This window comes from Rhineura floridana, chromosome 6 (assembly GCF_030035675.1).
Source record: "Rhineura floridana isolate rRhiFlo1 chromosome 6, rRhiFlo1.hap2, whole genome shotgun sequence".
Classification (NCBI taxonomy): Eukaryota; Metazoa; Chordata; class Lepidosauria; order Squamata; family Rhineuridae; genus Rhineura; species Rhineura floridana.
In genome coordinates, this window is record NC_084485.1 from 92,460,629 (window position 1) to 92,476,217 (window position 15,589).

The 15,589-nt window shown below is 42.4% G+C and overlaps 1 protein-coding gene across 1 annotated transcript in view; it reads right to left on the reverse strand.

The window, feature by feature from the left end:
- Positions 1 to 15,589, reverse strand: part of SLC1A7 (solute carrier family 1 member 7) — a 76,058-nt gene that overhangs the window by 58,341 nt on the left and 2,128 nt on the right. The window contains exons 2-4 of the mRNA XM_061633015.1: positions 12,165 to 12,356; positions 11,417 to 11,466; positions 9,902 to 9,981 (exon numbers count right to left, since the gene is read on the reverse strand). Of these exons, the coding sequence (XP_061488999.1) occupies positions 9,902 to 9,981; positions 11,417 to 11,466; positions 12,165 to 12,276 (242 nt within the window). The 5' untranslated portion in view covers positions 12,277 to 12,356. The remainder of the gene's footprint in view (positions 1 to 9,901; positions 9,982 to 11,416; positions 11,467 to 12,164; positions 12,357 to 15,589) is intronic.

Sequence of the window (15,589 nt, forward strand, 5' to 3'; positions counted from 1 at the left end):
AACAAATGTGGCAGAATGCTAATCATCAGATCATCATATATGCTAACAGCAATCTCAGTTGTGATCAGAAGCACTTTGCACTGCAACATTTTGTAGCACATTCTACCTGTGTGCTATAACGTCTTGTTTCTTTCTTAATGAGGTAGATCTTTTGTTGTCTAAGAGATACCAAGGCAAAAGGCAGCCTGATTAAAATGTTGATGAATAAGGGTTTAATAGTTTTTCATATTCTAGTTGAAAGAAAACACACCCTTTCACTATAATTAACTTTAATCTATTATTATCCAGCATCTGATTTCTCATTAAGTGAGATTGCTGGGTGTGTACTGTGCAGAATAGCTATCTAATCCATGAGTGTACTTTCCCATCTAGAGTGAACATCTGAGGAACTCCATTGGAAACTGCAGCGCAGCATTGGGAAAAATGGGGTCCTGATCTGGAGAACTTGTCAGTCAAACCAATGGTAATGGCATAGGTCAGGGGTTGCTAACCCATGGCACCCATGAAGGCCTTCAGTGGTGCCCCCAGCAAGTAGCCCAGACTCTGAGCTTTCTTTTTTTTCTTTCTTTCTTTTAAAGGAAGTGTCTAGCCCTCCTAGAAAGAAAGTTAGGGGTCAAAATTTGCAGGTGCACTTCTAAGCGATTTCTTTGAAATGAGCCCACCTGTCAATGTGTTTAGCTGAGTGAAGTCAGAACTATGATTGATAAGTGAGTTTTTTTGGAAACCAGGCAATAGGAATCCCTGGAGTCCAAAAGTGTTTGTCCCTAGAAGTTATTTCTAGTCCCTAGAACTTGTTTTCTGCAAATACTTCCAAACAATAAGTGCAGAATAAGAATCTCCCTCTCCTAAAAAAGCAAATGTGAAAACTTTGCAAAGAGGCTGTTGGCTATTAAACCGAGAAAGCAGAGGTTAAATTTCCACAAGTGAGCTACGTGACTTAGAAGCGAAAGTTGGCAGAGCTCGAGCCATCTTCAAGGACACGTTGCTAAGCAACCTAGGCTCGGGCAGCTGGCCTTATCTATATAGAGGGCCAGCAGACACTTGTGAGTGTGGGGGTCGAGGAGTTTGTACAGAGAGAGCTGTGATATATTGTCAGTAAAGTGACTCTTAAAACTTATTGCTTGTCCGGCTCATTGCTTCAACTGGCATCTAGCCTGTCACTATACTGTTCTGCATCCTGGGCATCTGCTTGCGCCAGATACAACATCCAACAAGTGGTAGCAGAGGATGGTTTCGATGCGCAGACGGATGTCCGAAGAAAAGCCAAAAGAGGAGTAAAGAGGACAAGCGTGTGAAGAGACGGAGAAACCGAAAGCTGAGCTGAAAGCTGTGAGAGAGCCGTGGGAATAACTGACTGAAGGACAGAGGTGAGAAGCTCTAATTACAAAGGTGGTGAACTGTGAAAAGTGAAAGTATGTCTGTTACATTATCGGCTGGGATTCCCTTGGAAAGGCTGACAGGGAAAAATTATGGCACTTGGAAACAGAGAATGCAGGCTTTTCTAGTGAAAGAAGACCTGTGGAAAGCTATCGCAGAAGTCCCACCCGCCGGGGTGCCTATTCCAGCAGATTGGAGAAGGCTGGATGAGAGGGCAAAGGCGTTAATTGTTCTTGCTATTGATGATTCTCAATTACTGCACGTGCGTGATGCAGCAACGGCAAAGGAAACCTGGGAAACTTTAAGAAATAATCATGTGAAAAAGACTGCCAGTTCTAAAATATATCTTGCCAGAAGATTGTATCAGATGCGCTTATCTGGAGATACAACCATGTCAGAGCATTTGTTGGAAATAAACAGACTGTTTACTGAGTTGTCAGAACGTGAAATTGAACATTCTCAAACGCAAAAAGTGTATATCACATTATCTTCACTAGATTCAAGTTATGATAGTCTGGTGAGCTCTTTGGAAGCGATGGACGATTCCAATCTCAATATGGATTATATAGAAGGCAAACTTTTACAAGAATTTCATAGAAGGCAAGAAATGACAAAGCAGGAAAAGACTGAGTCTAAATACAACGTGGAAAAGCAGAATAACAAAGCTGCACAAGAGAGACAGTATGGACAAAAGGCATGTTATTTTTGTGGTTCCAAGCAACATCTTCAAAGGAATTGTGAAGCAAGAAGAAGAGAAAGAGGAAGAAAACCATGTGTACAGGTGATCTATGCTAGTAAGAATAAGCAATGTATTAACAATGAGCAAGGAAATAACTGTAAAGATTTATGGGCAATTGACAGTGGGGCAACAAATAGTATAATCAAAGATAAATCTATGTTTCATACATTTTGTGACGTAGAGGATCATGTAATAATGGCTGATGGATCTAAGAAACTGATCAAAAGTAGGGGTACAGTGAAATTAGCAGGTTTCAATACCATTATGACAGATGTGCTGTTTGTTCCTGATATCGAATGTAACATTATGGCTGTGTCGAAACTCAATGAAATGGGGTTCACAGTAATGTTCAAAAGGGGTTCAGTGCATGTAATGAGAGGAGGAAAAATATTCATGAAAGGGATAGTAAAGAAGTCACTGTTCTATATGCAGCTGAGAGTCCTCAGTAAAGACACAGACAGGACACATAGAGGTTCAATAGGGATTAACCTGACGCAGTCAGTGAAAGCACAGACGCCAGTGATTGATGCTGATGTCGTGGCTTATAAAACAGAGCAGGAAAAAGAACCCTCAAGCCTCGGGGATGTAAAACAATTACCCATAGCCGAACAGAATGAATGGCATGCAGTGATGAAAGAAGAGCTGGAAGCAATGCGAAAAAATGGCACATGGACGCTAGTACCTCTGCCCCCAGGGAAGAAAGCTATAGGGTGTAAGTGGATATTTAAACGTAAGCGGTCGAGTACAGGACAGATACAAAGGTATAGGGCATGCCTAGTAGCTAAGGGCTTTACACAGCAATTCGGGACGGACTACGATGCAGTTTTCGCTCCCGTGGTGAAACATGAGTCAATCAGGGTTTTGCTAAAAATAGCTGCCATAGAAAACATGCATGTAAGCCACTATGACATTGGCACGGCATTTTTACATGGGGAGTTGAAAGAAGAAATCTATATGGAACAGCCTCCCGGATGTGAAACACAGCCAGGTCTAGTTTGCAAGTTACAGAAATCCCTGTATGGTCTGCGCCAGAGTGCGCGCTGTTGGAACGAAAAACTAGATGATGTTCTGCAGTCAATGAATTTCAAGCATTGTGTAGCAGACCCCTGTGTGTATGTGAAAGAAAAAAAGGGGGGGCTCACATACTGCCTAGTTTATGTGGATGACATCCTGTACTTTTCCCATGAGGAGAAAGACGAAAGAGAGTTCCATAATAGTCTGAAACAACATGTGGTAACGAAAAGTTTGGGACCTGTAAGTCATTATTTAGGTACAGAGGTCATACGGGGTTCAGACGGGAGTTTCGTGTTAAAACAGGAAGGAAAGATAAAACAAATACTAGCAGATTGTGGGATGTCTGAATGTAAGGCAGTAGGGACTCCCATGACAACATCATTTCAACAAGAAAACACAGAGACAGCTTGTGAAAACACTGCTAGGTACAGACACATCATAGGACAGTTGCAATAACTTGTTAAGGTAACAAGACCTGACATTTGTAATGCTGTTAGCATCTTAAGTCGAAAAGTAGAACAGCCTACTGAGACAGATTGGCAAGGAATAAAACGAGTCCTGAGGTATTTGCAAGGTACTAGCAGTAAAGGTCTAGTGTTGTCCAGCAGTAAACATGGGAGTATGTGCTGCTATGTAGATGCGGATCATGCTGGCGATCCCAGTAGCCGCAAGTCTACTACTGGTGTTGTCATTCTATTATATGATTCAGTGATTGATTGGTGCAGCAAGAGGCAAACTATAGTGGCAACATCAAGTTCAGAAGCTGAATATATAGCGTTGTCTCTGGTTTGTAACGAACTTACCTGGTTCAACCATCTACTGTTTGAAATTGGAAAAGGCATAGACAAACCAATCAAAATATATGAGGACAATCAGACCTGCATTAAGCTAGCTCAGTCAGAAGCACACACCAAGAGAACCAAGCATATCAGCATCAAATATCACCATGTCAGAGAAATGATTAAACAAGGGTTTGTGGAATTAACTTATTGTAACACTGCTGATATGCTGGCTGACGTTATGACAAAACCACTAAGTGAAGACAAGTTCTCAAAACTGATAAATCAAGTAGGTATGACTGGAAAAAGTGGGATGATGGAAATCATGAAGAGTAATGAAATATAATGACAATAATGCTGAGATTGCAATGGAGTAACTGTCTTACAAATGAAAGTGATGTAAACTGAAATAAAGGGAAATGTATCAGAAGTATAAAACCAAATGATGTAAATGTAATGACATGTAAAATGTAACACATGTAAATGGAAGAGAAATGTAACTGGCTGAATGTGGAAATTTAAGGTGGGGGATTGTTGGCTATTAAACCGAGAAAGCAGAGGTTAAATTTCCACAAGTGAGCTACGTGACTTAGAAGCGAAAGTTGGCAGAGCTCGAGCCATCTTCAAGGACACGTTGCTAAGCAACCTAGGCTCGGGCAGCTGGCCTTATCTATATAGAGGGCCAGCAGACACTTGTGAGTGTGGGGGTCGAGGAGTTTGTACAGAGAGAGCTGTGATATATTGTCAGTAAAGTAACTCTTAAAACTTATTGCTTGTCCGGCTCATTGCTTCAACTGGCATCTAGCCTGTCACTATACTGTTCTGCATCCTGGGCATCTGCTTGCGCCAGATACAACATCCAACAGAGGCTTAGGGTGCAATCCAACTCGTATTTTCACCAGGCCAAGGGGGATTGGATATGGTGGACCCCCAGCTGAGCTCTGCCACAGCGGAGCTGGGACTCTGCTGGCTCTGCTGGGGAAGCCCAGCCCGGTGGAAGAGGTGCTGGCAGAAGCAGGCGAAAGGTGTGAAAAAGGGGCATTCTGGGGCATGTCAGAGGAGGGGTCAAGGGGGGGATTACACAATATCCAACTCCCATTTAGAGTGCTCCTGCATGTCCTGATTTGGGCCAAAGTTACACTGAGAAAAAGGTCGGTCTAAGAAAATAATTACAATGGAAGTCAATGGAGTGCTTATTTGCTGGTAGGGATATATTTGGGAGAGCTAGCTTTTACTTTCCGATCTGGGCATGCAGCTACCAGCTGAGCCCGCATTCCACCGCTCCCAAATGGCAATTGGATGTCACAGACCTTCCCGCTGGCTCCTCCGATGGCACCCTTTCCACAGGCTTCCCATTAGTTGGATTGTTCTACCTGGCTTGTCTCCTGCTTTGCAGGAGCTGAAGAACAGAAAATGAGTTCACTGTGTTGTTAACTTACAGTACAATAGTATACATGTCTACTCAGAAGTAAGTCTCTTAATGTTTAATGATGCTTACTTCTAGGTAAGTGGTTATAGGATGGCAGTCTAGGCTTTGGTTTAGGTTTGGCATTGTGGATAAGCAGGGTTCATGTGCCTTTAACAGATGTGTGGCAGGCAAATATAAAACAGGTCAAGACTTTTCTAGCATGGAAAAGCTTCACCATGACTATTCTCTAATTTTGTGTTATGTCATACCCCCATGGCAGCCATTTTGTGACTGGTGCCCCTAGCACTCTCTCAAAATTGGAGATGTGCCCTCTGGTCCAAAAAGGTTGGCGATGCCCGGTATAGGTTATCACATGCCTTGCATGTAATGAATAGCAACATTTTAGTAGTTTCATTGAAAATATTTAAAAAATAAATCAAAATACCCACTGTGCTTTCCAGATGGCAGAAAAAAATATATTTCAGTTAAGATTTTAAGAATTTATGTATTTATTTGACCTGTCATCCAAGTCCATGCGAGGAACTTGCTTGTACCCCACAGTCCTCTTCCCACTTGCGTGAGAGTTAGTCCCACTGACTGTCGTGGGTCCTTCTTCTGAGCATACGTGCATAGGACTTTACTGTCAGTATCAGAAGTATCTAAGACAAATTTGCTGGTGTGGATTACTTTTGGCTGTCTAGGAAGCAGTTGCAAATACCCAATACTGGTAGAAATTAGTAATATTATTTGCACAGCTTCTTCTGGGTTAGGCTGTGTTACAGGATACTCAGAAACAAGAATATTGAAGTGATAGCCACTGAATCACATATAGACTCATCATTTCCCAGCGCATTAAAAAATCCTGAATCATGATCAGTTCTAGATTGACACACACACACCTTATTATTGTCATTCTTTTTATATATAAGGGCCGAACCAGACATGCCAGTGCTCCTTTTCATGTATCTGTCCCGTCCACTGTTACAGAAGGGTCTTCCTCTAATAATAAAGAGACTATACCAGAGGGAGGTGTTGAACCTTCCTCCTTTGTGCCTCACTTCCCTCTGTTTATTGTTCAAAGCACTTTGTCAGCTCTGACACTGAAAGTCAGATGGGAATGGAGAAAAGTTCCTGGAGCAATGGACTACAGCAGGGGTGGCTACCCCTGGCTTGGGAGGCCTGATCTGTCTCCCTCCCCAGCAAATTTTTCTGTCCTCCCACGATCCCCCCAATTTTGGCAGTGGTGGAGAAAAAAGAAAACCTCTCAATCCAGCCTAGCACCCTATGGAGATGTACATTATCACTCCTACCTGTGCTACTTAAAAAGCAACAAGACTGTCTTGTCTAGGTGTGGTTTAAAACAAATCTGCACCCAGCTGTAATGACATATGATCATGTTTTGTTTCATTGGTTTGCTTTTAGGAACACAGGAAGCTGCCTTATAATGTGTCAGACCATTTTAGTTGAGGGTCTCCATTTAGTTCACTATTGTCTAAACTAACTGGCAGCAGCTGTCCGGAGTTTCAAATGCATATGGCATCTCGCTCACACTACCTTTGAGCATGTAGCATACTACTGCGTGAATGGTACTGACTAATCTATTAGAGGTCTCAAAGGAGGAGAATGTCCAGTTACTTCTATCCCTAAAATTCTGTACAAGACCAAATGAAGTTATCATAACTGCTGCAACTGGAGGGAACTGCTAGATGCAGCTATGGATCTACAGAAATCCTCACTGAAGGGTGAAATGTTGTGATGTCTCCTGACAGACCAATTGCTGGTTAATATGCTAGCATGGGCAGTTTCTATTTCATCAGTCAGAGTTAGTGATAGCAGATGGTCTCTATGAGATGAGTATCTCTCTTGAATGAGATACTGTCAGGGCTTAGAGAAGGTGGCATCCCCTTCACCTAAGGGGAGGGAGCAGAAAGGCCTTTAAAATGCACCTTTCGAGTGTCAATCAACAGATGGAGACATGCACAAAATGCTGAGAGTTTCTAGTTGGCATCAACTGGAACTGGGAATGCAGTCTTTGGGCAGAGTAGGGGGACAGAACAAATTGATCTCTAATGATTTGCTGCCTGCTGTGGGAGCACCTGTTTGCTTACAGTGTGCTCTGCTTGTATATTTATAAATAAAGCAAATATTACTAAGACACCATAAGGCTGCAGTCCTATACGTACTCGGACTGAGTGATCATGGGCCAATAACGTATCTGTCAACCTAACCTGCCTCACAGGGTTGTCATGAGGATACAGTGGAGCAAGGAGGGTTATGTATACTGCCTTGAGCTCCTTGGAGAAAAAGGCTGGATATAAATGCAACAAATAAATAATTGCCTGGGAGTAAGTCCCATTGAATATAGTGGGATTTACCTGAGTAACATGCACAGGACTGTGCTGTAAGTCTCCAACACCCTCTCATCCAAAGAAAACTGAGGCTGAACACCTATTTACACTTAACACCCATAAAGTTCAATTGAAGTTAATGGGACTTATTTCTGAGCCTATATCTTTGAACTGTAAACCTAGTATTACTTTATTTGGAAGTGGTCAGTTTATAACTCATAGGTGCTTCCACTCAGAAAATTCTAGCACAGGAACTAGTGTGATGCAGGATAGTATACGTAGACTAATATTTTTACTCAAGTGGTCTCCGCTATTTCAGATGGGGGAGCTTCCACTCACAAACACTAATACCATCCATAGAAACATGGGGTGGTATCCAACTAAACAGTTCCACTAGTGCAATGAGTTTTAGCTGTGCAATGGCAGTTCCCTGACTTCTCCCTGTGTGCCCCCCAATCTGTTCCACAGGGTCCCCAAACCTCCAGTGCAGATTTATGGGGCACACAAGCATGCAGGGAGAGGAGAGGGCAGGGAAGTTCCATTGCACAGCCAAAACTCCTTCTGCTAGTAGAACTGCTTAGTTGAACACCGCCCCAGGGTTTGTATCTGGTAGTGTTACTAACATCTTTTGGTTCAAACCTTCCACTGAGTTTGTGATGCACAAATACGAAAATGTTATCACATTTATTGACATGCGGTGGTAATTGAAGTAAATGCATGCACAAGCAGTCATAGACCAATGAAAATTTGAAACTCAGATATGATGGCGGCAGCAACACTAACAGGCAACACTAGAAGTTACAGGTCAGCCAGTGGCAGGGGGTTCAAACCTTCATAACAGAACTGGAACTTTAGACCTGACCCCTAAAGGATCCTGCACAAAGCTAAGGTTTTGACAGTTAGGCTGGACTTTTGAAAAGGAAAGCATACCTTTGCAGAAAGCAACTTAGCATAGGTGTGGTATATTGTACAATTACAATGTCCACCTTTATAATAATTCCTTCATGTGGAAGTGCAAAGTTTGTCATACTTGTGTTGGTATTGTTAGAATTTGTTATTACTTCTATGAAGCCAAATGCATCTGGTATCTTTCTGTATATCCTTAAATGTACGTCACACATCATATAGCAATCAATCTTTGTCAAATAATAATATAACATAAAAAGTGATATGTTAAGAGTTAAAATATATCTAGGCTATATAGCAACAGATGGAGCTGGAACGATGTTGCCACCCATGCAACGCATGGGGCAGCAGACATTACATAACATGTTTTCATGTGATCATTATTTCCAAAGCAAGGGATTCTTTAAACTGACCAGCAGAGCTAGTTCCTCATTCCAAGGCACAGGATTCCAAATCAGAGGCTGGAAAGGGGACCCACACGGATCATCCGTTCCAACCCCCATGCTCATAACAGTACTTTTTCTATATAACAGTGTATGTTGATTGATATACTTGAACATACTGGTTACACAGGAACATAGAAAGCTGCCTGTTACAGAATCAGACATCTGGTCCATCTAGCTCAGTACTGCTTTCAATGACGGGCAGTGGCTCTCTGGGGTTTCAGAGAGGAAATCCCTCCCAGCCCTTCCTGGAGACACTGGGGAATGAGCCTGGGACCTTCTGCATGCAAGGCAGATGCTCTACCACTGTGCTACAGCACTTCCACAGAGTGGAAGGTGCATTTTGGTTATGCATTGTAGCCAAAAGACATCTAGGAAGGTGCTAGCTACAATGCACTGCAAGCACAGGCAATGAAGCCTTAAGAGATAACTATATTTCTATGGTACACATACATTTAATAGAGACCCCAACACATTTTATTTTTATTTTTCAAAAGCCACCTTAGGAAGGGTGATTGAGAGTGAAGAAGTAGCATGGAGAAAAGGGGCACTGGCTTTTCCTTGTTCCAGACCACCCCTCCTACCCATACCCACCCCAAATGGGTTCTCAAAGGCATGTGTGCCTTGAGTTACAAGTAATCTGATTCATCTGTGAACTGAATTTTTGAAAAGTTTATATTGTCAACCCCTAATTAGTAATCCAGTGACCTTTTCTGTAAAACCATAATCAATTGATCACAAATATGCATGCCTCATGTGTCTGCCTTAAATGAATTTGCCGTTAAGGTACAAACAATTTTGGATGACAGCTGAAAATTAGTTTTATTTCTTTATTCAAAGAATAAAGGTGTGTAAATCATGTTATGGTCTGTTATCCACTAACTTACCTTGAAACAACCAGAGGTAAAATCAACATTTTCAGCATTCTCATCAGTAACTCTCCAGGAAACTGGAAATAGCTAATTTCCTATAAGATAAGGAGACTGATAAATTATTTGAATGTATATGCCTGTGTCTCTTTGTTAAGCCACAGTTAAAATGTGCCGATCTCTTTACTACTGCTTTCATCTCAATGCATATAGTTTCAAATGGCAAAAGGTTGGAAAGACATGAAAATCAATAAGATGAGATGGCATTCTGGCTTAGGGGAAAATAATAAAGTTCTCTCACAGTTGGAAATGTCAAAATAATGATCCCAGTCCTTACTGCACTGACCTGAAAAGGTTACTAAAAGCTATCAGACAAACATTACTACAGATACTCTGAATACAGGAAAGAATTTGGCCTCAAGCTCTGTAGAGAAAAAGGTACTAATGCCTCTGTCAACCAAAGACATCTGTCCATATCTCTATTAATATAGTTTCCTGAGCAGAGCTTGGAACAGTTACTTTTTTGAACTACAACTCCCATCAGCCCAATCCTATGGCCATGCTGGCTGGGACTGATGGGAGTTGTAGTTCAAAAAAGTAACTTTTCCAAGCTCTGTTCCTGAGGCATAGTTTATACTAATCAAAGTTAATCCTGAAGATGAAGTACAAAACAAACTGTAAAAAAAGAGGGTACATTTTAGTAAGACTACGCGCAATTTTCTTTTGGCTTAACGTTTACTCCATATGAATGACACTTTTAAAAATTAAATTCAGTTTTCAGTTGCCAGAAAGAAATATTTCATATCTAGATATTTCTATATATATTAAAAAACAACAACCCAGAATTCCTGTTGTCTGGCAAAAACATCCAATAACCTGGCTTGTCCAGTGTTACCAGTTTACTCTGAACAGGGAAATTCCTTCTGTCAAACATGAATTTATCAGATGGCTATAATGGCCAAAACATATATTTTTTAAATAATGGAATTTTGGCTGCAAACCAAACCAGATTTTGGAGTGCTTTTTCTAAATCTTACTGAAGTCAGTGGGACTGTTCCAGGGAAAATGGCAAGAAGGAGGCATAACCTTTTTTATGCTGTAAGCCTGTTATCACCAAGACAGCAGAACTTAGTTTTCACTAGAAATTAGGCACCCAAGTGTACCACAAATGCACAGCAGTATCAGCTATTAACGATGTTAAGCATCATATATGTTGCATTTTGTTCACTTTCAGAATGCAACATTTTATGCACATACCATTTTATAATAGTGTGCAAGTTGTGTATGTTAGTTGTGAGATCACTGAGATACCCGTAGCTTTATATTCTATATACCCAACAAATTAAAAACTCTAAAATGAACACACCAGGTTCTTTCCTACAAAGAATAACAATAGAACCAGATAACTTGCTTCACAAAATATAATTTTCTGCCCTGTATACTGTGAAATATTGTTTTATTTCCTTTTTTGTTATACAGCAAAGGCCCTTTTTTATTAAAAAAACCCCTGCAACATCTGCTGGTGTCACTGACCTGCTGAGAGAGGTGCCTGGTCCTGAGGAAGAATCCAAGCAGACATCCCACTATGACAGATAATACTGAGAGAATGAGCAAACCATTTCTTTTACAAACATCCTTGACCCAAGCCAGCATTGCATCAAAAGCCACTGCCATGCTGTCCTTAGCGCTCTCTGAAAGAGAATCAGCGTCCCATAGAGAAAGAGACCTTACCAGCCTCTCTCTAGCTTGGTATGGATTAGATCAAAGCGTTCCTAGTGCTGCTTAGCTGACCTGCAAGGTCACCTCTTCTGCCAATAGCCACCAAGCATATAGCTGGCATTATTTCCAAATTAATACCAACAATCCTATTAGTGACTACATCAATAAGAACCTGAAAGAAGATTAGCGACTCTGGAAAATTAGAACAGAGTAGAGTAGTATTCTTGAAACAAGAGTTATGTCTGAGCAAAGCAACACCCTATGTGAAAAGCAAATTAATAATGTAATTCAGTATTAGGCCCGTGTAAGGTCAGTGTCCATGTCAGCCATAACGATCATAGAAAAGGCTGTGCACAGATTGTGTTTCCCATACAGTAATTCAAGGACTGGGTGAGTAATGCTGGGTTACTACAACAGCACAAGGTAGGGAAAAAGACTAGACCTTTAATCAGGTTTGCTTTTCGCTATTACAATCAGGGTGAAAAGGGCAAGCACCCCGTAAATAAATGTTAATGAATGTTAGCCAGAAAAACACACATAAAGACTACCAATGACAACTTACATTTGTCAGTTTGCTCTTCTTCACTTGAGGCAGGTGAAGAATTTGCTTTGTGAGGATTGTCAGTTATTTTTTTCATCCATTTTCCACCTCCATTGTATCCTTGGGTAGCCATCCAGCAGAGTTATCCCACGTGGTGAAGGGTCTTTTACCAACTGCCCTGGCCAACAGGATATTGGAACACTCAGACACCTGCTGTGACAAGTTGGGGAGGCACTTTCAAGATAACGTCACTGTGCTGAATTGGACACCATGCTTAATACAGTTGTTAACAAGATATCTAGCACACCATGTAGTCCTGACCAAGTGGGTTCAATATGTAGTTGTGAGAGGGAGCAGTACCTGCTGCCTTGAAAGAGGTGGCAGTGCAACAGACCCTTACGAAGTGCACATTGGATCTGGAGGTATGTAACAATTATCAGCTGGTCACTCAAATCTCCTTTTTTGAACAAGGTGCTCAAGAGGGTTGTGGTGACACAACTCCAGATATTCTGGAGGATGCAGATGTAGACCCTTTCCAATCTGGGTTCAGGCCTTAAGACTGTCTTGCTTGTCCTGACCGATTGACTGTTATTGGGAAAGGGACAGTGGGAATGCAACCCTGTTGGCTCTCCTTGATCTCTTGGTGGCTTTTGATACCATTGACCATGGTATCCTCCTGGAGCAATTCAGTGGGATGGGAGTTGTTTGAAGTGGTTCCACTCCTACCTACAGGGCCATGACTGGAGTAGCATTGGATGATGCTCAAGCCCTTTGCTTTTGGACGGTGAGGTTCAACAAGGCTCCACTCTGTCCCCAATGCTGTTTAACATCTACCTGAAGCCATTGAGAGGGATTATTAGTAGATTTGGAGCAAAGTCCCATTGGAATGCTGACAACACATAGCTCTATTTGTGTGTGCCAATTGAGGCAGCTATGCAGGTCCTGAACCAATGTCTGGATGGAGTGGTGGGCTAGATGGGGGCCAGTAAATTGAAACTGAATCCTGACAAGATGGAGGTCCTATGGGTGGGCACTTCCCTAGTCTGGGAAATAGGCAGATTGTCTGTTCTAGACAGGAATACACTCCCCCGGGGAGGAAGAGGTGTGTAATCTGTGGGTGGTCCTAGAACAGATGTGGAATAGAAAGTAGATCGGGATCTACTGGTAGATCTCTGGGTGATTTGCAGTAGATCAGCAAGAGTTCCTGACTTCCTATCAAGAACAATTAAAAAGACCTCCCCCCACCCATGAAATTTGCTTGTTGAAAAAGAATGCTTGGTTTGCAGGAGGGAACGAGGAGTATATTTTTCTGTGGAAGGACTTGTGAGCTTGGATCTGGTTCTGATCACAAATTCCCTGATCCTTAATTGTTAGTATTATGTTCACCTAGTTGAGCCACAATTTTGCCCTGATCCTGGCTGGTGAACCTCTGTGTTATAGTAAAAAATAAAGTAGATCCCACAAGCCCAAATTCTGACATTCCTCTTGTAGGGCATAGTCTCTCAATGGTGTGGATGTGTCATTTGGAATGGCCTAGAACGTCTTTTTGGATGAAAACTGCCACTTTCTTATTCATAATTGTGGCCTAGTGTCATCACATGTTAAAGTGTGTTGCAGAAAACAAACAAATAATGCTTTTGAGCAGATAAGATGTTTGTGCATTGTGCAGGGTTCCAAATCACAGGGAGAGCCTTTGTATATACAGCGGGCTTCTTTACAGATGTCCCCAACGTGTGGGTGGTGGAGGACTTGGGGATATAACAGGAACATCCCTGCTCTCCCCTCCAGGTGATTATAATGATGTGTACTGCCTTCAAGTTGATTCCGACTTATGGCGACCCTATAAATAGGGTTTTCATGAGGCTGAGAGGCACTGACTGGCCCAAGGTCACCCAGTGAGCTTCATGGGTATGTGGGGATTCGAACCCTGGTCTCCCAGTTCGTAGTCCAAGAGGTAATGCTTGTGAATCTGAAGAGGGAGAGTCTCATGATCATGGAGGCTTATTTATTTAAAAATGTATACCCAGCTTTATGAGGAACTTCCTCTACAAAGCATCTTACAATGTGTGACATAGGGTAGTCCAAAACTTAATCCGGATTGGAAGAGCATATAAACTTCAGCTCCTTATTCAGGGTGCTCTGATAGTACAAGGAACTGGAAAAGAATATCCAGCTTCAGCCTCATTTTTAATAGTGGTTAAGGTGTTGGACTATGACCTGGGAGACCAGGGTTTGAATCCCCACATAGCCATGAAGCTCACTGGGTGACCTTGGGCCAGTCACTGCCTCTCAGCCTCATGAAACCCCTATTCATAGGGTCACCATAAGTCAGAATTGACTTGAAGGCAGTACACTTACATTTATCCAGGGGCATTGCTAGATACTTAAAAGATTCAGGTCACAGGCTTATAGAGCATAAATTTGCACATGCTCTTTTATGTCTATTTGCACATTTAGAAATAAATTCCTAAGATTTATATAATTTTTGCAGAGGACAGAATGAACCACTTAATTTCTCATCCAAATCAGGATGTCTGGAGAAGATGTTATGAGATTTTATTATTACATTTATATCTCACCTTTCCTCCAAGGAGCTCAAGGTGGCATACAAACATAGTTCTCCCCCTCCTGATTTTATCCTCACAACAACCCTGTAAGGTAGGTTAAGCTGAGAGACTGTGACGGGCCCAAGGTCACCCAGTGAGTTTTAAGGATGAGTGGGGATTTGAACCCTGGACTGGTAGAGATGAAAAAAGATCTCAGAAAGAATAACCTCCTACTGGATTTCAGAAAGAGATATGCAGAAGCACATATCTTCAGACACCATAGAGACTCCTGGGGGGATTTCTCTAATCAAGGCAGGGCAATCCTTATTTCTTAGGAACCGCCATCTATGCAACAGGGGTAGAGCTGGAAGCATGAGGTGAAAGCTGCCACTCAGAGTCCAAACAGCAGTTCTCTTGGTCTGTAGGGTGGGGAGAGGAATGCCCAGGAGGACCAGCGACCATCAGGAATCAGCCCTCTCGCCGTGTGTGCCCCTGCTCGGGCTAGGCTTGTTTCCTCCCCAGCTGCCTCCTCTTTTGCCCCGTAGACCAGCAGGGAGGATGTCGCTGCCCAGTATTGGAAGGCTGGGTCTATTTAGCTTAGTGAGCGGGGAAGGATGCTTCCTGTGTATTATACCAGGATGGTATGGCGAAGTAGTGCGCCGCAGTCCAGTGGTGCTGGTGGTAGCGCAAGCAACAAGGGGGAACGCAGAAATCGGAGCTCTCTGCAAAATCTCCCAGCCGCCGGACTAAAACCTTTGGGAAATTAGGAGATGGAAAAAAAGATATAGCAGAACGGGGGAGCTTCTTTGAGTCGTTGCCAGTGGTGCGAGCCTGCTGCTCCGCGCGGCTCAGGTGCCGCGTCACTTTCACCAGGCTCCAGGAGCGCGGATGGGCGCAGTA